The 23274-nt window shown below is 54.3% G+C and overlaps 1 protein-coding gene across 1 annotated transcript; it reads left to right on the top strand.

The window, feature by feature from the left end:
* The first annotated feature begins 16939 nt into the window (after positions 1-16939).
* LOC137466685 (centrosome-associated protein CEP250-like) lies at positions 16940-22262 on the top strand. Its single transcript, XM_068178376.1, has 7 exons — positions 16940-16954; positions 17902-17949; positions 18099-18327; positions 18733-18923; positions 20238-20428; positions 21734-21861; positions 22039-22262. Exons 1-7 carry the CDS (start codon positions 16940-16942, stop codon positions 22260-22262), a joined length of 1026 nt encoding a protein of 341 aa, XP_068034477.1.
* Positions 22263-23274: the final 1012 nt, after the last annotated feature.

Genomic DNA, 23274 nt, shown 5'->3' with positions numbered 1-23274 from the left:
GCCAGCCCAGGACATGGGGCTTTCTGGGTGACAGCGCAAGGGGTTGGGGCACACTGGGACTTCTGTCCACCAACATGCCCCAGTCCTTCTGCTCAGAGCTGCTCTCAACCCCTGCCCTGCCCAGCCTGAGTCTGTGCTTGGGATTGCCCTGGCCCAGGGGCAGGCCATGTCCTTGGCCTCATACCAGCAGAGTCACACTGGGACTTTGGTGATGGTCTCTGGGCCTATGGCAATGACTCCAGCTCCTTGAAACTTTTAAGCTCCTCTTGCTGCTTCCCCTACCTCATGCTTTTCTTGAGAACCCCATGCTCCCTTTGGTACTGCCTCATCATCCTTGTCGCAGGTTTGCGTGGTCACATCCGGGTAGCAGGGGCCCGCAGGGTGACCCTCTATGAGAAGACACCAGAAGCTGCTCCCGTGTTGGGCAGAGCCGGCTCCAGAGGGCTCCAGGAGGGACCTGCCACTGGCTAAGGCTGAGCCAACCAGTGATGCTGGGAGGGCCTCTGGGATTAGGTACTAAAAAAGGGCTAAACACTGCTGTGCAACAGCAGCTGGCAGGGAGGAAGAAGATGGGAGAGCAACAGTGGATTTTGACCCATAGCCCGTGTAGGTGAGCAGAGGAACAGATCCCCAGTGCAGCCCATGTGAGGAGCCCACAGCACAGCGGGTGGGGATGCCCTGAAGGGATCTGCAGCCTGGAAGGAGCCCACGCTCCAGCAGGTATTGTAAAGGCAGGCGAACCCAGTGGGAAGAATGATGATGTCTGACTCAGTTCAGAAGGCTGAACGATTTCTTTATTATAACTATGCTATAATACATTAATTGACTATATAAAGGAGGATACTAAAACTACATGCTACTTTCTCTAACACTACTAAATCTAACTAACCAACAGCTTGTGACCCTGTTCTCCAGAGTCCAGACACAGGTGGATCCGATTGGCATCAGGCCCAAACAATTCTGACCAGAATCCAATCCAGCAATCACCCCAGGTAAACAACTCTCCAAACACATTCCACAAGGAAAAACAAGGAGCAGAAATAGAAACTGTTTTCTCCTTCTCTCTCTCTGTGCACCTCTAAGAAAAATCCTGAGAGAGAGAGAAATGTGCTTGCCACAAGCGGGCTCCTGGCAGGGGCTATGCTCTGTGGAGAGGAGTCCATGCAGGAGCTGGCAGAACACTGGAGCAGGCTGTTCCTGAAGGACTGGACCCCAGGGAAAGGCACCTTGCTGGAGCAGTTCTTAGAGAACTGCAGCCCGTGGGAAGGACCCACATTGGGAAAGTTGGTGCAGGACTGTCTCCCATGGAGAGGGGAATCTATGAGGAGAAAGGAGCAGCAGAGACAAGTGTTATGAGCTGACAGCAATCCACGTTCCCCATCTTGCGCACTGCTCAAGGGGAGGAGGTAAAAGAGTTGGGAGTAAAGCTGAGTCTGGGAAGAAGGGAGGGTAGGGGGAGGTGGTTTTAGGTTTATTCTTAGTTCTCATTTTCCTACTCTGTTTAAGTGGTTATAAAATAAATTAATTTCCCCGAGGTGAGTCTGTTTTGACTGTGGCAGTAATTGGTGAGTGATCTCCCTGACCCGTGGGATTTTTATCACATTTTCTTCTCCTTTTCAGTCAAAGAGGGGGAGTAATGGAGTGGCTCAGTGAGCACCTGGCTAGCCAAAATTGACCAACCACAGTTCTCCAAACTCCTTCATCACCACCTCCACCTTCAACACCCATTGCCCATGACTTCTTCATGTCCCTGACTCCACTGTCAGTGAAGGGTCTTCCAGCATTGCAGCATTTATTTTGCACTTTATTTACTGCACACTCCAGACATGCCAATGGCACAGGCAACTCTGTGATGTCCAGTGCTCTGGGCCCGCGTCTGCCACCAGAACTCCCCTGCCAGGGCTGGACAGTCTGGAATTGGCTGTGGCAGGTCTGTGGCACGCCCACGGCAAGTCCACAACAGGTCCATGGTGGGTCTCTGATGGGCGCCTGATGGTCCTTTGGCCCAGGTGCCGTGCGCCTTGGTGGGGAGCTGTCACTTTCTGCCCACGTGGTCCTTCAGTGTTACCAGCACTTTTTGTGCCCGCTTCAGGACCTCCTCCTCATCCACGCTGGGGAAGGCCTCACTGGGGGTCACGGGAAAGGGATGGTAACTCGGGTACTGTGTGGCCTTGCCGTCCGTGCCACGGTCACACAACCACTGCACGTCCAGGACAAGGCCCCTCAGCTCCGGCTCCTCCGCCTCCAGCCTTTGGGCCGTACCCATCGGCCCCCTGTGGCCCGCAAAAGCTTCACCACGGCAAAGCACGGCCGCCACCAGTGCCTTCTCCAGGGCCTGGTGCACTTTGAAGAGCACCCAGTTGGGGCAGCAGTGCCGGATGTCATTGCGGGCTGCCTGCAGGTCACTCGTGGCCTGACACAGCCAACGCAGGGCCTCGGGGACGGATGGAGTCAGGGCCATGAGCTCCTCACTGCTCAGCCAGGAGCCACAGCCTCCCTGTCTGTGGTGCTGGGCAGCACTCACAGGTTTGTATTGGACCCACACCTTTGGCCCCCTGACACCATGCAGAGGCCTCAAGGCTGGCAGGCTGGGATCCTTCCATGGATCAGCTTCAGCCTCCTCCTGCAGCCTTTTCTCTGGCTCTGGTGCAGCACCCACCAGTGCCACGTTGTTCGCCTCCAGAACCAAGGCCACGTCCTGTGGCTCCTGGCAGACCAGCATTTCACGCAGCACGGACAAAGCCTGTGCCTCCAGCTGCCCACCCAGGATGTTATTGATCTCCTGTGCCAGTGTCTCCACGACCCTCAGCTGCTGCCAGTTCAGCACCATCTCTGCATGCCGGATGTAGAGGAGCCGCTGGGCACCACCAGACGGGCACACATAGATAACTTGTGACTGGGAGCTGCCCTCCACCTTTGCCCCACTGTGCACCAGCACAGTGCAGATGTCCTTGCAGCACTGCACTTTCACCTGCTCCACTGCAAAGCCACCATCCCCCTCCATTCCCATCGTAGCCTTGGGGGTCTGCCACTGCAGCAGGGACTCCAGCCCCAGCCTAAACCACGGGGATACCAGCAGGGTCTGGAGACGCCTCTGCGCAGCGCACTGAGAGCCGTAATGACATGGCTGTGGACCACCCTCCTCCAGCTGCTTCTCTGTCACCTCTGAGAGTGCCCGCGGCCGCAGGTGCGGTGGCAGCCTTTGCAGCAGCCACCTGACATTACACCCAGACACTGGCAGCGCAGCCATGAGCACAAAGGTCTTCTCTAGGGCCCCAGCGGTCTCTGAGGGCACACAGTCATTGAAGCACAGTCTGTGGGATGGCTCCAGGCAGTCAGCAGTGCTCAGCAGGTACAGCTCAGCCACAGCAGAGCAATCGGGGGGCTCCGGTTCCTCCCGCAGCAGCTGGAAGAAATGCCGTGTGGCCAGCAGGACTGTCTTCTCCTGGCTACTGGAAAGGGTTCCACTGCCATGGCTCTCCTGGTAGATTTGGGCCAGGACACGGCTGTAGTGAGTCAGTGTGGGGACCAGGACGACACCAAGGTGTTGCAGGAGATCTCTAAAGGCAGCCACGTGGGGGTGAGGCGTGAGGAGGTAGGGGTAAAAGTCAGCCTCGTCCGGGAGTGATGTCACCACCTGCCGTGGCCTGGCCATGTCCCATGACTTGGCCAGCACCACGGGCAGCTCAGAGAGGTGCTCTGCGTCCACCTCCTTCAGACGGGTCTGCAGGAAGCTGTACATGCTATGGAGCACCCTGGCCCGTGTGCTTACCTGCAGTTCTGTCGAGCAGGCTGCCCTGCACACATGCTCCAGGTTGGCCACCACCAGGGCAGTGGGTATCTCTGCAAAGACTTCCATGGCCTCCAGGGACCGCTCCTCAAGTTCAAGGGATTCTGGCAGGATGGTGGCTGATGTCCACAGGAGCTCAGCCACATTTTTGCAGTAGGAAACGCTGCCTTTCAGAGCCACGGCCTTACTGCAGTCTGCAAAAGGAGGGTGGAGGTTCATCAAGTTTGGGGGGATATCCAGTGGAGGCAGGAATTGGATTGAGGCAATTTTCCTCAGGAAATTTTCCTCAGGATTTTCCAACAGGATTGCAAGTTGCTTGAGCATCTCCTGCTGTCGCTCCAGCAGTTCTGCAGCATGGCATGTAGTCTGAGTGGCTTCACGCTCTATCTCCTCAGCCAGCGCCACAAAGTCCTCTACAGAGAGGCTGGTGCGGACACCTGCCTTAAGGAAGAAATCCACAATTACTATGCAGTTCAAAGGCAGCTTCTTAAAGAAAGATTTAGGCGCAAAGCGGTTTTGGAGCCGCATGTCATGGTAGAAGTAGGAGGCCAGGCGCAGTGTTCTGTGGGCATCTGGTATAAAGGCCGCCTTCCGAAATGCTGCCACAATGGCGTCCACGCTCTGAGTGGAACAGATGGGTCGCAGGACAAAGAACAAGCGTACAGCTTCCATGAGGTCTTGCTGTGTGAGCTGGGACAGCCGGGGAAGTACCACAGTCATGAAGAGCTCTTGGTCATCGGTGAACTCCCCCTTCAAACGCTTGGCCAGCCATTTGGGGTCCTGGCTTAGTGTGAGAAGCAGCATGCTTCTCCATGGAGGAGCTGCTCCAGTGCACGTGAATCCAGCTTTCCCTCCTGGACAAACCTTAGCAGGGCTGACACGTCCTGCTCCCCTAAATCCCCCCAGCAGAGATCAGCTCTTGTGTCTGCCAGATGGGCCACTACAGCCCTGGCATCTGTGACCTGCAGTGCCCTTGGCTTCAGGCAACAGTAGGCAAAACTCCAGGGCAGCAGGGACTGCTGGAGCACAGGGATGCCCAGTTTGTGCAGCACCTTTTCTACTTTAGAGTGACACTCAAAAAGAACCTTGGAGAGGGAGGATAGTGGCAGTAGGTGCTTTGAGTCTGTCTTACTCCCCTGAATAGGCAGCACTGCCGTATTCTGGAGATGATTCATGAACGACTTCATGTCCACATCTGAAGTCCTGGAGGGGACCATCCTGTCAAAGAAGGTCCACAGCCCCTCGAGCCACCTTTCTCCCTCTGTGGTCCACTCCAGCTGACCCAATACCTCCTGGATGAGTGGTGTGGCCTCTGGGAGGTCAAGCTCCTTCACAAAGCAAGGTGGCATCCATTCAGGAATACACTTCCCCAAACGCCTATCTCTTCCTGGGATGCTCCAGTGCACTGGTTTTGGCTGGGATAGAGTTAATTTTCTTCCCAGAAGTGTGTCCAGGGCTACATTCAGGATTTAGCATGAGAACAGTGTTGGTTGCACACTGATGTTTGAGTTGCAGCCCAGTCAAGGACTTTTCAGTGTCCCACGCTCTGCCAGCAAGGGGCAGCATGGCCAGGAGACCTGACCCCAACTGGCCAGAGGGATATTCTGGACCACAGAACCTCCTGCCCAGTACAGAAACTGGGAGGGGGTTGGCCAAAAGCCTCCCCCCCTCTGCCCCCCAGAAAGAAAACCCCCACAGCCCCCTTCCCGCAACCGGTTCGGGAAAAATTTCCTCAGAGAGAAGTGGAGAAAACCTGTTTATTTAACAGGCAAAGCACTGTCCCGCGCAAAAAAATGAACAATACCAGATGACAAAACTCATTTGCTGCTCTGAAGAGATGACAAATTCAGAAAGTCTCTCCTGTGGCTGCTCGCTCTGTTATCAGTCCCTCCGGCACTGGGAAAGGCTGCTGCCCAGAGTAGGCCACAAAGTGCGAGCTCTCGGTGCTCCCCGGGTCCTGGTCCAGAGCAGGTTCGAATGGTTCCAGGAAAAGGGAAAGAAAGAAAGACAGTCCAGGGAAAACTTCACTGCCTCAGCTAGCTAAACTAACTAAAAAGCAAAGGAGCGCTCTGTTCTGCTCCATTTGTGCCCAGACAACACAGTCAAGCAGAATGTGGAGGAGTGCGATCTGGTAACAAACTCCGTGCTTCGTCTTCTCCCCTCCTTTGCTCTCAGAACCAGTCTTGAAGGCACTGAATACAATATCCAGCATAAACAGAACAGACGACTGGGGATACAAGCATCATAACATCACCCTAGGACAGAAAGAGAAACAGCACAATGGACTACTTAAGACGAGACAAGGGGTCTTGAGAGACTTATCCCACCAATTGGCAAGAACAAGCAATAGATAAGCTCTCGTGGCAGGGGAGATGCCCTGCCACACCAGGGAACCCTGCTGCACCTTGCCCGGTTTCTTACGGGCAGAGCCCAGCGGATGCACGGCCTGGGCTCTGCTCCAGCTCTCAGGCAGCCCTGTTGTTAAGGAAACTTCCCTGTCTGAGCATCCCCGAGGCACTCTGGCATTCACACTCCCATCACCAGACTGTTCCTGCAGGGACCAAATCCCCTTTGCAGTGGGTGGCTCAGGTGAGCCAAAGGGTGCCCCCATTGACTCCCTGCACTCCCCCCACTCTCACACAGTCAGGCCAGGTTTCCCACAGCAGAGTCTCACGTGTCTCATTCCAAAAAACAATTTATTTGCAGCACAGGAACACAGAAATAGCCCGAGCCGGTGCCTCCAGGGAGGGACCTCGAACCCCTGGGCTGTTACACCTTCACGGTCAGAGCACATCAAAGTCTCAGCTCTTCCTCCCGAGGCTTGGCATCTGCCCTGTCTCTGAGCGGCCACTGTCTCTGGCTGTGCCACAGGTCCTTGGGCTCTTTGTCATGCCAAGGGTCAGCAGGTCACGGGCTCTTCCCTTGGGCTCCTGCCAGCCAGAGCTCAGCCTGGAGCTGGCACTGCAGCTGCACCCCGAGCTACCTGCACCAGGTGTATTCCTCAGCACCTGTGCTTTGCAGCTGCCGAGGAACTGCACACAGGACCGCCCACTCGGCCTCCGGGACCGCACGCTGGAGCTGCTGGAGCTGCCTGAGCACTGCCCCAGCTGCGGGTGTGCGTGAATGCGCTGCGGGGCTCACGGCCCTCGTGGCTGAGCAGTCCACGTGGCCCAGGGAAGCTGGGGCTAAGCCAATGCTGCTCCTCCCCTGGCCAAGCTGGAGAAGAGCTGCAGCTGGAGCGTGTGCCAGGAACTGCTTTGGGAGCAGAGGAACAGCGTCCCTGGGCTGCGCCCCTCGCTGTTTCCCAAGAGCCCCGTGGTGATCAATCACTGCACCTCCAACAGATTGCTCTGCCTGTCTCTTGCCTTTGTGCAAAGAGCGAGGCTGGCAGGGCTCTGTAGGGTGAAAGCTGCCCCAAGGAACCAGACAGGCTGGAGGAACGGGCGCCAGAGACCTCGCCACATCCAGCCAAGAAGGGGTAGGAACAGAGAGTGTCACCAAACAGGAAAAAGGGAACTTATCCAATACCAATTTGATGTGAATAAGCAGACACTTCTTTATTCAGGTGCTGGGAACACAGGGATAACTCCTCTGGAAGTGTGTTCCACTTAACAAACAAAACCCATCCATTTTATTTACTTTTTCTGCTGAATCATCATTATGTGCCTTCTTTTACATACTGCGCATACTATGCCCACTCTTAAATTTAACCTTTACATTGATTGGTTCTAAGAGTTAATAACTTCGCCAATATTCTAAACCAATCATTGCTCATCTCTCCTGAGGTCTACTGACTGGAATCCTTAATCTTAAAATCAAGATGGGAAGGATAGTGGGTTTCCAAGCAGTGTTACTGGTGAGCGTGACTGCAACAGAAGGGTCCAGTAACTTCCTGGGGAGGTTTCACCAGTTACATTCCAAACACAGCGCTCCTGACATTTCTATACCTTATACTTCACAACTGTCTACTTATAATCATAGTAACCCTTTTATATGATCTGATTATTTGATCAAAGCATTCATCACAAGAGCAGACAGGAACAGCAGAAGCCAGAGCAGGGGAGACTGGGAAGGTGGCAGAGAGGTGTCTGGGCTGAAGGGGATCCTGAGGAAAGGGGAGGAGAAGGCTTTCCCTCAGCCCGTGCTTCTCTTCTCTTTCTCAAAACATGACCAAGGAATCTCACGTTGCCAGGGATGGGCCAAATATCCAGTTTTCTGCAATTTCCCCAGCCGTTGCTGCTTGGCCATGACAGGGAAGAAGCCCTAAAAAGGGAAAGGAGGAAAAGCAGCCCCCAAACTGGGCATCTTTGGCGTGGCAATTCCTCCCATTCCTTCCTGTTGGTGAGGAAGCTTTGCCTGACAGAATGACACAACAGGGGAGGGGGGAAGGGGCCTGTGGACAGGAGCACCACAAGAGCTCTTGGAAGGAGCTGTGGAGCTCCATCTCACTGCTGGTGTCCTGCCAAAAGGCAGAGGCACTGCTGAGTGCACTGGGAATGACGGGGAGGAAAGCAGTGGGCTGATAGAGAGAGCTCAGCCGCTGAGCCTGGGGCATGCGGGTCTGCTCTAGGCCTAAGGACCCTCAAGAGCCTCAGCTCCTTCTCCTGCACCTGCTGTGCAGGAGGCTTCTTGAGCTACTGCCCAAGTGTCTGTGTCTTCACAGATTGGCCCCGGAACGCCACACCTGGGAGACTGAGCCACCGGGCTGATGGATTCTGACCTGCTGGACCTCCCACTCGGAGTCAAGATCTAGGTGAAGCCCAAGTCCAACTCTGTCTTCTGCAAGGGAAAGCTGGGGGAAAAGGTAAGGAAATAAAAGAGCGCAGAAAAGCTCTCCTCTTTCATGGGGTCCTCATCATGCACAGAAGTTCTTGTGGCCACCTCCTCTACAGCAGGAGCTGCAGCCCTACAGTCAGGCAGGGCTGGGCAGCAGAGGGAAGCTCCAGGCTGACACAGCCCTTGAGCCTGCCTAACCCGAGGAGACTGGTTTCATCCCCTCTCCACTGTCTGCATTTGAAGCACTGGGCCTGACCTTTTCAGCTGGAAGGTTCATTTGTGGGTGGGTCAGCAGTTCTTCCTGGTGGCCTAAGGTGTCTATTTGCTGCTGGGGTTTGTTTTCTCTCCCTCAGCCCATCCCATCACAGCCCAGCCTGGCCCAGCACGGCCCCGCAGTCTTTCTGTGAGGGTCTCTGTGTCTTCAGAAGGATGGTCTTCAAAGTGTTGGTCTTCAAAGTACCTTGCTCTTTCCACAGGTACCGCATGGCACCTCTTTACAGCTCTCCGGCCTCCTTCATACTCTGGGAAATGTCTCTTACAGCTTCACTGGCAATGTCCTTCTTTCAGTCTGGACGACCCCTACATGCACCACCTGAACCTGCAATACAACTGCCTGCATGACCCCCACCTTCAGGACTACCACAAGCGCAAGGACATCCTGCGGATGCTGAAGAAACAGGGCTGCAGCACCAGTGACAACAAGGTAGGTTTGGACATCAGGCTGATCAAGAACAGCCCTCTTCAAGCAGGGCTCCCACAGCCCCTGCTGCAGCCGCCTGCTGCTGCCAGAGGACAGAGCCGTGCGCTGGTGTCTCTGGGAGCAGAAGCAGCGCCAACATCGCCCTGGCAAGCCCCAGTCCTGCCCTTCTCAGCCTGCCCCACGCTGCCTCTTCAGCCCTGGCTGGGGGGACATCAGTGGCCCCAACACCAGGGTATGGGGGGAGGGCTTGGGGGCAGCTCCTCTCCCACTGAGGTCAGGCTGTTTTGGGGAAGGCTGACAGCATGGCTTGACAGTTTCTGGGAGATTCTGTCCTCATCCCTCCACAGGTGATTTGCACTGTGAAGGAGTTCAACGAGTGCAGGCAGTGCCTGACCAGGACCAAGCTGCAGTCGGAGCAGATCTTGGGGCGGCAAGAGGTAGGCAAAGCGTTGTGTTCAGGGCCATGGGACTGTGCAGGGCTGTGCTGCTGGGCTGGGTGCTGTGGTGTGGAAAGGACTCCACGGCTGGGAGCTGAGCCAGCGCAGGGCGCTGAGCTGGGCACGGGCAGCAGGGCCATGTGCAGGCACACCCCGTGCTGAGGGAAGCCCTTCTCTCCTGCCCTCGTGGCCTGGCTGAAGCAGAGTGCCGGCCTGGGCCCGCAGGAATCCTCAGCACGCAGGGGCTGAGTGCTTGTCCAGGCGCCATGACCCACAACCTGGTGTCACCTTTCTGGAAGGGCTTCTGCCACTTTTGGCCAAATTAAAGGATGGTCCCAAACTGTCAGGAACCACTGACACTTCCTGCAGGGCACAGCGGCAGCTGCAGCCTCAGAAACCTTCCTGCCCACCTCCACAGAAGAGCAAAGAGACCCCCCTGAAATCAGGGAGATTCAGAAGAGTGAAAGCACCTTTAGACAAGGGCCAAACCCACTCCACAGCTGAGCTGGCTCAGGAAGATGCCAGCAGAGCCGCTGGCTCCCAGAGGAAGCCGGACAACACTGCCGATGGCCTCTTTAAAGCTGTCTTTGAGCAGCTGACCACAGCAGAAGGCCAGAAGCTCCAAGAGCTGGTTGAGACCATTGTGTACAAAGTGTTTGCGAGGCAGAAGGTTCCTTGGGACCAGCGTGTCAGTGTCTTAAGAAACACTGCTCAGGGGATCAGAGGAAGAGTTTTTGGCAGCTCTGTGAGAACAGAGCCTGCAGAGCCACCACTAGACCGCCAACAGGAAATAGAACTGGTGGCCAAGGAGCTTCCAGCGATGGTGTTGGAGATCTTGGGGGACCATCTGGAGTCCAAAGCTTCTGAGTCAGGGAGGGCAGCCAGGCAGAAGGAGCAGCTTGTTGATGGAGGAGCCACCCAAGCAGACACACCCAAGGAAGCTGAAACAGACAGAGGACGTTTACACGCTTGCCTTGACTATCTCACCATCCAAGTTGTCAAGAATATTCCCTGCCTCTAGAAATCCATGGTAGCTTCTCAGTTTGGAGGAGACTCCAGCTGTGACTACACCAAAATCCTGAAGCTTCCCAAGGGTAAGGTCTCCAGAGGACAGATGCCACCAGGATTCCCTGGAGCATCTGAAAAACAGAGCCAGGAAGAAAGCACGGGAGTAAAGCTGCCTGCCTTAGGAACACAGCTCCATGCAAAAGGGACAGGCTATGCCAAAACCATGGAGCCCGAGTATCCAGCAATGGTGAAGGGGGACTTGGTGAGAGAAAGGAATCCAGCAATCTCAGGCAACACTTGGGACATAAGGACCATGGCAAATTGGATCGTTCAGTCTGTATTAGGGTGGGTTGTTCGGCATAGGCCTGCACCAACCTGCAGGCAGAATTTCCAATGGCCTGTCCCAAACCCAGCCACGTGCCAAGGCAGAGAGGAGAGCTGTGCTGCTGAGGACACTCTCCCCTCCTTGGACCCACAGTTTTCCCCACAGCCCATCCCTCCGGAGGGTCCAACGCCCCCTGCCCAGGACAGAGCACGGCACAGATCAGTGCACTCAAAGCTCGTCTGAGGCGAGCAAGGCGTGTGGCAGGAGAGCTGAAGGGCCTCTAGACAGCAAACTTCACACCCTTGTTCCATCAATAAAGAGTTTATCCATAAGGCCTTGCTTGTGCTTCCTCCAAACCAGGCCAAACTGCATCCACGCATTTTCCCTGTTCCCCCATCTCTCCCCCGCAGTCTGCTCCCACAACCTGCCCAGAAGCCCCCAGGATCTCCCAGGACCTCCCCAGAGCCACCCAGGACCCGACCATCTCCCCTCCTATATCTCCCACCCAGGACTCTGTACTACCCATCTGCCTCCCATATATCTCTTCCCAGCCCATCCAGGACTGCCTGAATCCCCTCAAGGAGTCCTCAGCTCCCTGTGCCTCTCATATCTCTCCTATGTCTCCCTTCCATGAGGCCCCCAGGACCCTGTACCCCCTGTATCCCCCCCCATTTCTCCAGCCATATCCCCACTCGGGACCCCATAGCTTCCTGTATTCCCTCATATTCCCCCCATATCTCCCCCTGTTTCCCCTATCAGACCCCTGAAGGACCCTCTCAGCCCCCTCCAGATAGCCAGAGATCCCCCGAGCCCTGCCCTAGGACTGCCCCAGGATGGCTTGTACCTGATGGTGGAGAGCCAGTGTCCCCCATATCTTCCCCCACAGAGCCCCCAGGATCCTCCCCAGATCCCCCCCGGCAGTGGAGTGCCACCCACCGAGGATGAGGGTGTGGGAGGGGGGTGGAAGACCATGGAGTAGCTGGTGGTGGGCAGGTGGAGGGCTTCCCCTTCCCCCAAGCCCCAACCACTCCCAAGGGCCCCCCCTCACAGCGGGAACTGGAACAGCTCTGAGGAGAAAACATCCTCAGATGTGCAGCCTGGGGAGGGGACCCCAAAATCAGGAAGGGACCCTGGACCCTAAGAAGTTGGGACCCCTAAAGCCCCCACCCAGATGAGAGGAGAAAATGGCCTGAGCTGTGTGGTCCCCGCCCAAAAATCAGGAGGGGCCCCAAAATCAGCCTCCCCAGCCCCCTCCACACCTCCGAAGATATAGAGCAAGTCGCCCACCAGCCACCCCAGCCCTCCCATATCTCCCCTATTCCAAATGTCCTCCAGCCCCCCCAGATCCCCTGAAGCTCTCCCAGCCCATTTAGCCCTGCCCAAAGTTCCCCAGAGCTCCCCTCAGACTCCCTGAAGCTCCTCCCCATCTCCAAACAAGGAGACCCAGTTGTCTCCCAGCCCTTCAAAAGCCCCCAACCACCCGTCCCCAAATTCCTCCAGCACCTCCAACCCCTCCAGCCCCCCCTCCATCCTGTAGAACCCCAAAACCTTCCCTAAACCCCCCTAGAACGCCCCTCAGGGCTCCTCCTGACCTCCAGTCATGTAGAGCTGCCAACCCCAGCCCCCCAGACGCCACCACCTTGCCCCCATTCTGAATTTTCCCTGACTCCCCCAAACTCCCCAGGCCCCCTTGTCTTGTAGCTGCCCCAAATCCCCCTAGGATTCACCCAGGACCCCCGAGCCCCCTCCCCACCTCCAAACACATAGAGCCATTCATCCACCAGTGCAGCAAGGGTTGGGGGGTCTCTGGGGAGGTTTTGGGGGTCTGGAGAAGGTGACATCACCTTCATCACCTTTATACAGTTACATCACCGAGATACATGCATATTCGTGTGTTTTGTACATTAGTCAAACATTCTTTTGAACTTTCTGAGGTTTCGGGAACTCCTTTGTTTGATTTCTTCACACTCCGGCTTGTCTGCATAACATCCTGGGTATCAGGTCAATATATTTTATTTCTTCTTGTGTCTCCATCCTGCTGTTTTACATCCTCTGTTAAGGATTTAGTGTGTCCTCCTTAAATGGAACATGGCATTCTCTAATTGTCCTCCGGTGCTCTGGTTTGTGTGACGGTTATCTTATCACTTGGACGGGTCGGTCAGTGGACGGCCTTACATTGTTCTTCTTAGTTACACAAAAGCCTTTTCTATTCTACAATACGTTCATCACACTCTTATTTCCATAACTGCTACACAGATATTATATTCATTACACTATTTCTATGAGCAATACAGTGCACACTTAAGCTGATAGATTCTATTATATTCACAAGCAGCTAAAAAGAGTTACAGTTGGTACTATTTCTAAATACTTATAATCACTGACCACATGCAAAAGCTAATACGTAAAGGTGAAAGCCAATATTATGTAGTCATTTTACACAGACTTTTGCTGCAATTTTGTTCAGGTTTAATAAACCTTTGGAATTTTAAAAGTGAGCATAATTTCTCACAAAGTTAATATTCAAAACCCTATTAAGTCTTTATTCTTCTTCCCTGAGAAGAAGTCCATGGCAATTAGTAAAGCTTTCTAAAATAAATTAATGGATTCAGCTGATTGCAATGATCATGGCTTGTGTGTCTTACAGAGGGCACATACTAAGGGGGACACGGATAGGCGGATCAGGAAGTCCCGAGTACCTCCCAAGTAGCTCAGCCAAAGGGGAAAGGGACTGAGGAGAAAATGCAGCCGGGAAAGGAGAAAAGAAGGCTGCTTGCTCCAGCTAATTGAGAGAGACCCTGATGGACTCCCTCCCTTTGTTCCAGCCAAGGGACTTTTACAGGACTCCTCTGTCTCCTTTGTGGACACGACCCTCGAGCCACGTGAATTTGACGCTCTGGGCGGTGGGGGGTGCTGGAACTCCACTACCTGGGCAGGGGGGAGAATAAACCAGCATAAACCAGTCCAGACTGGGGCAGCTGGGCAAAGTTCAGAGTCACAAGGGGCCGCTGGCAGCGAGGCAGGGGAGCGGCGGCAGTGATGGGCAAGGGGAGGGCGGGGAGGAGTTCCGGCCTCAGCCCGACCCCCCTCAGTGAGTGACAACGGGGAAAAGTGCCCTCAGGGATTGGCTGGGAGGGTACGCAAAATGACCCCAAAAAGCCTCAAAACCTCCTCGAAATTTACACAAAACTGACCAAAATGGAATAAATTTGAATAAGTAGGAAATATTTCAGGCTATATTTTAGTTCCATTTAGACAATGGAGTGTGGGAAAGGCAGACTATGCACTGAAACGTGGCAAAACCAAGAAAAACCCCAAAGGCCCTTTAAGAATCCCTGAAAATTAAGTAAAATTGAGTAGAGGCATAACAAATATCAATAAATATAAATCAGTTAAAGCCATAATTAACATATCAGTATAAAAGGGGGATGTGTAATATGGGGCTTGGGGTGCTCAAATGCCTCAAGAAAGTACCAGGAAACCCCAAGCACCACATTCCCCTCATGCTTGGGCTGGCTGTTGAGCAGCTCAAGTAGAAGAGTCCTCCAGGAACTGAAGGGAGCAGCAGCCCTCGTGCTGAGGCACAGCCTGTGGAAAAAGGGCTCGGTGGCCCAAATGTGTGCTTTGGAAATCAGAGTTGGGTTCCTAAATCCCCTCAGAACTCTCTCTAACAGACCTGTGGTGGCTGAGGGATGTCCGTGGGAAGGCTTTGCCAGCCTTGAACTGGACCTGTTGATCATCTGAGCTCTGCTCTGTGTGGGAGCCTGTTCCCTTCCCCTTGCCCCAGGGCAGAGAGTTGGTGAGGGCTGGAGTTGGAGGCTGTGTCTGCCCCGAGAGCCGGTACCGTGGGGCTGCAGGTGCTCCTGCCAGCGTGGGCTTGTCTGAGCCGGGCCTTGTGCCTCTTTCAGGTGTCCCTGCTGCAGTCACAGCTGGCCCAAGACCGACAGGACCACCGGCAGAACTACACTGAGAGCTGTGCAAGGACCAGGCAGGAGCTGTCAGACCTTCAGCAGGAGCTGTCCTGCTCCTTTGCAGCTCTGCTCAAGGAGCCCAAAGCTGCTCTTGTGGAAGCAGACACTTGAAGCTGCATCGGTCTCTGAACCTTAACTTGGCAGTGACATCCAGGGGCTGTCCGTCTCTGGAGAGACAGGCCCTGCAGAAGACAGGTGCAGTTCTTCTCTTCCACGCAGGATTTGTGCCCTGCTCAGAAGCCAATTCCTGTCGACTGGGGCACAAAATTCCTCCCTAGGTCACAGATGAACGCTATCGAAGATGAGGGCAAAAAATACCTGCCAAAGCTTTTACAAGCAGGCTCATTTAGTTCTTGAAGGTCTGTTCCTAGAGAGGAATCTCTGATGTAAGCAGCAAGACTTTTCTTCTGCCTAGAAAACCTAGTGATATATTGCCAAACAGAGAGCAGAGAAAAAAAATGCACTTGTGGTTGTCTCAGCATTCTTAATCACTTTTATAAGCCTTAAACACTGCAGCTCTTGGCATTTCTCTGTAGGAATTTGAAAAGCCCCTGAAACACCATTCTTCCTCCTCATGCGGCTGTTCTAAAGGCAAAGCTTTACTTTCATGAATATTTGTCAGCAGCAAGAACCTTTGCAGGCTTTTTCTTCCATCTCTCCTTTGTCAGGAAAGACAGAAGAATTCCTGTGGCTCAGGAACCAAGCACATCCCTAAAGAGCCCGCAGGTCTTGAGAACGCTGAGCCTTAAAACTGACACTGTCTGCACCAGCAACTTTGAACTCATGTTATGAGCCAGGTCCCTGCCCAGCTGCCCAACAGGGCTCTGGGGACACGGGGGAGGCAGGGCCCGTGCCAGTGGTATAAATAAATTTGTTTTAATAGGCCGGCTTAATAATAGTTCATCGTTTTAATGAGTTGTAATGAATTGCTAATTAATATAATTAATTGTTGGAATTGATGTAGTAAGTTACAAAGTTAAAGGTATTGTCGGTCAAGTGTGCGTGCATAGCTGTCAATCACGGAAAAGAGGGGTCGGAAAAGGTGTCAAGGCAAGAATCTTCTAGACGGGTTACATCATGGAGCGATGTCAGCAACTCAACCTATGACTGGGAGACTAACCAGCCAATAGTGCCTCAGAATTCCAGGATGATTGGCCAGGAATGCGCTGTCTTATGGAGCAACCAGCTACCAGGAGGTGGACCAATCAACAAGTGGATCAAAAGTGCACCAGTCTTGCACCTTTCAGAGACTTTAAAAACCCCTGGGTGCCGAGCACCCGGGTCTTTCTGCAGAACTAGTATCCACAGAAACTCCCTGTGTAGCACAGAGTTACTTGGATCTCTGACTTGCCCCTGAGGCCCTGGGCTTATCCTGGGGCCTCGTCTTCAGTTGTCTTTGTTTTTAATAAACAGGCCCAGGCCTTTTAAAATGTCTTGGCTCCAGTTCGCCTGCTTTTAACACCAGGACCAGCAGGAAGATGGGATGGGGGGAGAGCCAGGGAGGGCCTCTCCAAGAGCCCCTGGAATGCTGGGCTATGGACCCTGGTAACCATCGCAAAGGCTGTGGAATGTTGGGAGTTGGAGCCTGACAACTGTCACAAAGGCCATGGAATGTTGGGGGTTGGAGCCCGAGAACTGTCACAAAGGCCATGGAATGTTGGGGCTTAGACCCTGGCGACAACCAACAGCTCCTGGCTATTGGGGTTTGGACCCTGGAGCTGTCAACAGCTCATGAGCTTTGGGGCTTGGACTTTGCAAAGGCCAAGGGCACGTGGATTGTGTGCTATTGACCCTGCAAAGGCCAAGAGCCTTTGGATATTGGGGTTTAGACCCTACAAAGGCCAAGGGCCTTTGGATATTGGGGTTTAGACCCTGCTAAGTCCAAGGGCCTTTGGGCATTGCTGTTTACTCTCTGCTCGTGCCAAGGGGAGGATGGAGACCCGGCGGGTGAGTGAGAAAGCCACTGCTCTCCTTGTGCCAAGCCCAGCAGGGACCTGGGAGGGCCTGGGCTGGGCCTCGGGGAACAGTTCCCTTTGGCAATAGCAAGGGATTAACAGTTGGCTGTTCCGGAGCTGGCAGCAGCTTTGGTGCTCGCTGTGGGGACAGGTGTGGGAGGGAATGGGTGGCTCCTGGCCATCCCAGAGCACAGCCACATCTCCTCCTCCATCCTTGTCCCACTGGAGGCTGTGGGCACAAACAAGGGAGCAGCTTTTCATTGCCTTCCCCTCACCCAAATTACAGCACAGCCTCAGTGCTTCCCAGAGTCCAGAATGAGTTTCTCCCAGACATCTCTGAAATGATCCCTAGTGGCCCAGAGGAGGTCACAAGCATGATAGGAAGATGCTCCAAGGGCTGGAGCACCAGTGGCAAGGGAAAAGGATGCAAGAGTTGGGGTTGTCCAGCCTGGAGAAGGTTCCAGGGTGACCTTAGAGCCCCTTCCAATGCATGAAAGGGCTGCATGAGAGCTGGAGATGGACTTAAGCCAGTGGCCTGCAGGGACAGGACAAATGACAAAAGCTTCCCACCAAGACAGGGCAGGGATGGATGGGATATTGGGAGGGAGTTCTGCCCTCTGAGGGTGCTGAGGCCCTGGCACCCAGGCTTGAGGTTTCCCAGAGAAGCTGTGGCTGCCCCTGGATCCCTGGGAGTGTTCAAGGCCAGACTGGCTGGGGCTCTGGGCAACTCCCCTTCTGGTGCTCTTAGAAGTGATGAAACACCTTCCAGCATGTTCATTTCTGCTGCTGTCAAACTACTGGGCTGAAAATATTCCCAAGGAGGGGAGGAAGAGCTCAGCTGGAATTGCTGTGCTCTGGGACAGGCTGGGAGGCACTCAGAGGCGACTGCCTCAGGGGCAGCCATGCAGTCTGAGTGTGCTCTTCCCCGTGCTCTTGCAGGGAGCTCGAGGGCTTTCTCAGCAGGGACGTTCCTCCGGAGCCCCTGAGGTGAGTAAAGTGTGCTGAGCTGGCTGGCATTTTGAAACTGGTTCTCCATGAATGGATGCTGGTTCTTGTGGGATCAGAAAAGAGGTATCTCAGTGCTGCTTTGGAATGGGAACAGAACACCTGACTAACAGCTGGATGTGGGCTTTCAGGCGCTGGTAGGCGACAGTGACAGCATGGCCAATTCCATCATCTGCACCGACAATCCTGGGAACATCCTCTCAACTCTGACATCCACTGATGAACAGCATCCTTTTGAATTGGTTCGGGAAGCTACAGAGAACTGGGGGCGCATGCAGCGGCATTTTGATCAAATGGAGGAGAGAACTCAGAGGATCAGAAGCCGCTGCCAGCTGATAGACTCTCTGCTAGAAGAAATCAGTAGGTGAGTCTTTCCTCCTCCTCCTCCTCCTCCTCCTGCATTCCAGAAACAATCTGCTTCCAGGCCAGGGAGTTCAGAGGAGTCCCTGGTGAAGAAGTCACCTGCCTACCATGTGTAGTCCTCAGTGTGGCCCTCGAGCATCGTCCTGTCTGGTTTTTCCATGCTCTTCTGTGACTCCCAAGGCTGTCTGGGAGCTGCAGAGCCATGTTGCAATAGGAGACTCCTTCTCGCCGTGCTGCTTCCCTGAATTCTGTTCTTTAAGTGCCCCTGCCCAGCCATAGCTTCTCACTGAAAGAAGGCAGCCTCTGGAGGATTTTCCTGGGAGGGAAAGAGCAAGGTCTTCCTTAGCCCACTGCCCCCAGCTCCATCCTGGAGAGCTGAAAATGGCATTGCTGACTCTTCAGGCCTCTTGATTCTTCTGACTGAGCCTTGTCTCTGCAGTGACTGTGCAAACCTTGAGAAGTCCAGGGAAATGCTGCTGCAATGCACTGGAATCCCGGAGACAGGAGCCTTGTGTCTGCATCTGAAGAACACCAAGCAGCGGAAGGAAGCATCAGCCCAGGCCGAACAGGCAGAGCAGCAGGACAGGATGGAGGTTGGTTTTGGAAATGAGACTGCTTTTCCCTTGAAAACTCGTCTTGCCCCTTCTTCTACATTGGAGGACTTGGCTGCACTCGAGGGAGAAGACCCATTGTTGCAGAGCGAGCTGGAAGTCAAGAGGCAGTCATTGGAGGAATTGCAGCTTCAGAGGGATCTGCTGCAGCAGGAGAGGGATGATGTTAGCACGGCTCTGAACACCTTATTGCTCGGCAGCACCTGTGGGAGGGGGAGTTGTGGCAGCCAGATCAGCCCAGATGCTGTTGCTGGCAGGAGAAGACGGGCACACTGCTGTGCACACCTGGCTCAAGACGGCACATGCGTTTATGAGCCAGGGATATGCGTGTTCATCAGCAAAGTGTTGCATGCTTCTGCAAAATGTGTTGCTTTGGGCAGCCACAGAGCCTCTAAAACGGGGATCGGAGCTGGGGAAGGGTCTGGAGCACAGGTGTGACCAGGAGCAGCTGAGGGAGCTGGGGGGGCTCAGCCTGGAGAAAAGGAGGCTCAGGGGGCACCTTCTTGCCTTCTACAGCTCTCTGTGACAGGAAGCTGCAGCCAGGTGAGGGTCAGGCTCTGCTCCCAGGGAACAAGGGACAGGACAAGAGGAAACAGCCCCAAGGTGTGCCAGAGGAGGTTTAGATTGGGTGTTACAGGATAGCTGCAAGAGAAGGCTTTGTTTCTGATGGTCTCTGTCAGACAGTCTCAGTTCTGGGGAATGTGATAGGTTGGGCAAATGCACAGCAGACGTTCTGATTTGGCCACATCAGGCAGGCGTCCACAAGTCACAAAATGTCTGCTCAGCACAAGAGCCATTTCCAGGCGAGGCATCCTCTCCTTGCAGAGAGCTGCGTAGAATATGTGAGGAGGAGAAACTTAGACGAGAGTTTTGATGTGGCAGGGGGAAATCCTGTATATTTCCCCTTGATTCAGCAAGCAAATTTGTTTTCACAAATCTTCCTGAAAATGTCCAGCAATGAAATACATCCAGATAATAATTTTGTTTCCCAAGTGGCAGTTGCAGAAGATGCAGTATTTTTGGGTGACAACACGGAGTTTGGAGTGGGGATGTTTGTTGGGAAGGAGCTGTCTGGTCCCAGGCAAGCCAGCAGGGCCTGACACAGCACTTCCAAGGTAACAGTGCCAGAGGCTTTTGGCAGCCCCGGCTATCAGAGCTGCATAGGGCAGATGCTGTGAAACTTTGAGCCCAGAGCACAGGTGCTCCTTGTCCTCTGGCTGCCTGCGAGGTGCCACTGGCTGGCTCTGCACAGGCCTCCCGAGGAAGGGCTCGAGCTGTACCTTGTCCCACTTCCAGGTTTCCCAGGAGCAAGATTCATCGAGCTGCTCTCTGGAGCAGCTGGGCCCGGAATCCTCTGGCCAAGGGCACGCACTGGCCCAGGTGTGCCGAGAGCAGGAGCTGCTGGGCCAGAAGGCTGACCTTGAGGGCCGACTGGCAGCCATGGAGTGGCTCCAACAAGACCTTTCCAGGCAGCTGGAGGAGACCAGGTAAAGGCAGGGAGCAGAACCTTTTCAGATCTATTTACATTCCATGGACAGAATATGGAAGAGTCCCAAGAACAAAAATATGCCACAATGTGAAGGTTCTTTTTCTGACACCTAAAGCCAGCAAAGCTCTCGTGAGCCTTGGGCTCCTGTTTGTGCTGCCGAGCACACTCCTGTGGGAAGTCCAAAGCAATCCACCCAGCCCTGAACTGAGTAGTAGGTAAACCATGCAGATGCTGAGTGAAACCTCAGGTTTCTCTTGGCTTTGGTTTCTTCTTCTGGGCATTGAACGTCCCTCATTCCTTAGCAAGTAGCTTGACATGATCCTGATCTTCAGAACTGAAGCTTCGTCTTCAGCATTCCAGGCTCCGACCTTGGCACGTTGGGGGTAGCACACTGCCATTCAGGGGGAAGCCAGAGGCTCCTGCTGAAAATCTTGAGGGCTTTCTGCTTCCAAGCACACTCTTGAGAAGTGTGGGACAGGCCCTAGAGCTGGCTGGAGAGCAGCAGGGAAAGCTCTTTGGAATTCTCAACAGCCTCTGGGGATTCTTGCTGATTGTTGATGGGCACCCAGCTGCCAAACCTGCCAACCTCCCTTTGGATGGTCCCTCTCACTCTGTAAAGAAGGACAAGTGCCTCGGGCTACTGCCTGCTTGCCCCGCAACACTAAAATAAAGGTGGCAAGTCTACTCCATGACCTTGCAAGAGTTTAAACTGCAGTCTCTGCATTCAGGTAGTTGTTCTTCAGACAAAAGGGTGGCCTGATTTTTTACAAGTGCTGCTATGAGATGACCATGAGATTTTACTGTGTCACGCAAAGTAGTTCTGAAGCCACATAAATACAGGGTGTCTGGAAGATGATGGACCTTTATGTCCATTATCAAGAGCATTAAAAAGTCAGCAGTCAGCAAGGACAAGAGTCTGTTGTGTCCCCCTGCAGAGAAGCTTGGAAGTGCTGATGAGAGAAGGGCTGTGAGCAGAGGCTGGGCTTTTGCTCGTCGCCCCAGCCTGTTTGGACACAGCTAGCCAGTGTCATAGATCAGGATCAGCAACTGAAGGTTTGGCTGTTGAGGCCAAGTTGGGCTGGGCTGTCTGTGCTGTGCCAGGCCATAGGGAAGGCCTGGGCAGTCCCTCAGAGGGCCCTGCTCTGCTGTTGAGATGGCACAAATGTGCCTTGCCTGGGCGAGTTTCCACGTGGCCCATTTCCCATACTCAGGTGTGGGGATCTTGAGCCACGTTGTCCTGGAATACCCGGCTGTGGGTGTCTGGAGCAAGCAACTCATGTCTCTCCGTATGTGCAACTCATAGGTCAGCAAAGGAGAGCCTGGAATCCAGGCTGAGTGCTGCTCAGCAGCAGATATCTCAGCTGGAGACCACCAGGAACCATCTGGAGGCTCAAGTGCTCACAGTCACACAGGCCAAGGAGGTGATAGAAGGTGAGAACCTCGTGTGCTTTGTTTGTGGTGCTGCCCCTGCCTAGAGAACTAAGCACCCTGTAAAGCTGCCTCTGTCCACAGAGCTTCTGAGAAGTGGTGGGGCTGGTGGCACTGAAAGGGCCTGAGGTCAGTAAAGTCAGTAAAGACTCTGACTCTTGCTGTTGGTCGTGTTTGTAGGAGAAGTGAAGTGCCTGCAAGATGAGCTGGAAGCAGAGAGATCTCTCAGGAGGCAGGAACGGGAAGACACAGCTCAACAGCTCCTGCAGGCAGAGCAGCAGCATCACAAAAGCCTCAGGCTTCAGGGAACTGCTCAGCAACTGGAAATAAAGAAGCTCCTGCAAGACCTGGTAGGGGACAGTACACTTCTGGAGTGTCCAAGCCAGCCCTGTGGGTTGGTTTAGCACAAGCAGAGCCTGAGGGTGTGAAAGGGCAGCAATCCTCTGCCAAGGCCTCCCGCTGCTGGGCCGGGCAGCAGAGGCAGCAGCTTGGACTTGGAGGTGCCTGAGAGCCCCCAGGATGGTGCTGGGACAGTAAATGCAGCCACAGCTTCAGTGAGGGCGTAAGAGGAGTTCCAGAGCAGGTTGGGCAGTGCCCACCCAAAGCGTGGCAGCCCAGGGCAGGATTGTCCCTGAGTCCCACCTGCCACGGAGCAGATGCCAGCGTGGAGCACTTGCCGGCATGGAGCAGATGCCAACAGTGCTGCTGGCTGCAGGCGTGGGAACTCGGTTCCTTTCTTGCTGTGCTTCCATGGTGGACAGAGGGATTAGCTTTGGGCTGGAAGCAAAGGGAACAGGCCCCTTGTCCCTGGTCCTTCAGTCCTTGTGACTGGGGTGTCAGGGAAGGGAAGGTGACACCTCCTTTTCTGAGCACTTGGACTCGACGCTTGGGAAGGTCTTTGCCAACAGAAGAGATTCCACGAGTCTGTGATTCTTGCACCTGCTGAGCCTCCTTTTGAATTCCATGACAGGACACGGTTTCTGGAGTGCTGTTGTCTTTTCCGGTTGGGGGTTGTGGGAGGGATGAAGCTTCACCTTTTTCAGCAGGGAGCTTGCCTGGGACTTCATCTTGCAAATTTCTCCTCCCCTCCTCAGGCAAGTGAGCGCGAAAGGCACCGTGCAGAGATGCAGGAGACGCTGGAGCAATGGGAAAAAGAGAAGGCAGAGAGAGAGCAGGAGCACAAGAAGGTGCTGTTTGAGATGAGGCAGAAAGATGCCACCCTGCTGGCCCAACAAGAAGAACTAAGGAGATTTGAAAATGCCAAGCGACAGGTAATGACTGAGAGAGGAGAACTGGTGTGATTTTTTGCAAGGCTGGAGCTGTGGGAGATGGCAGGACATGGGGCTGTGTGGAGCATGCCCTCCGTGTCTTCTACATTGAACTGGGGGAGGTGAAAGCTGAACGGGGCTGTCTTTG

Source organism: Anomalospiza imberbis, unplaced genomic scaffold (genome assembly GCF_031753505.1).
Source record: "Anomalospiza imberbis isolate Cuckoo-Finch-1a 21T00152 unplaced genomic scaffold, ASM3175350v1 scaffold_396, whole genome shotgun sequence".
Classification (NCBI taxonomy): domain Eukaryota; kingdom Metazoa; phylum Chordata; class Aves; order Passeriformes; family Viduidae; genus Anomalospiza; species Anomalospiza imberbis.
The sequence above is the reverse complement of the archived record's forward strand: the minus strand, read 5'-3'. Positions and strand labels throughout refer to the sequence as shown.

Excerpts from the sequence above, each read along its gene's own strand:
- LOC137466685 (XM_068178376.1), top strand. Across the intron at positions 18,328-18,732 it reads CTCTCTGCTAGAAGAAATCA|GCCTCTTGATTCTTCTGACT; the intron begins GTAGGTGAGTCT and ends CTGACTCTTCAG. Across the intron at positions 20,429-21,733 it reads AGGCAGCTGGAGGAGACCAG|GTCAGCAAAGGAGAGCCTGG; the intron begins GTAAAGGCAGGG and ends TGCAACTCATAG.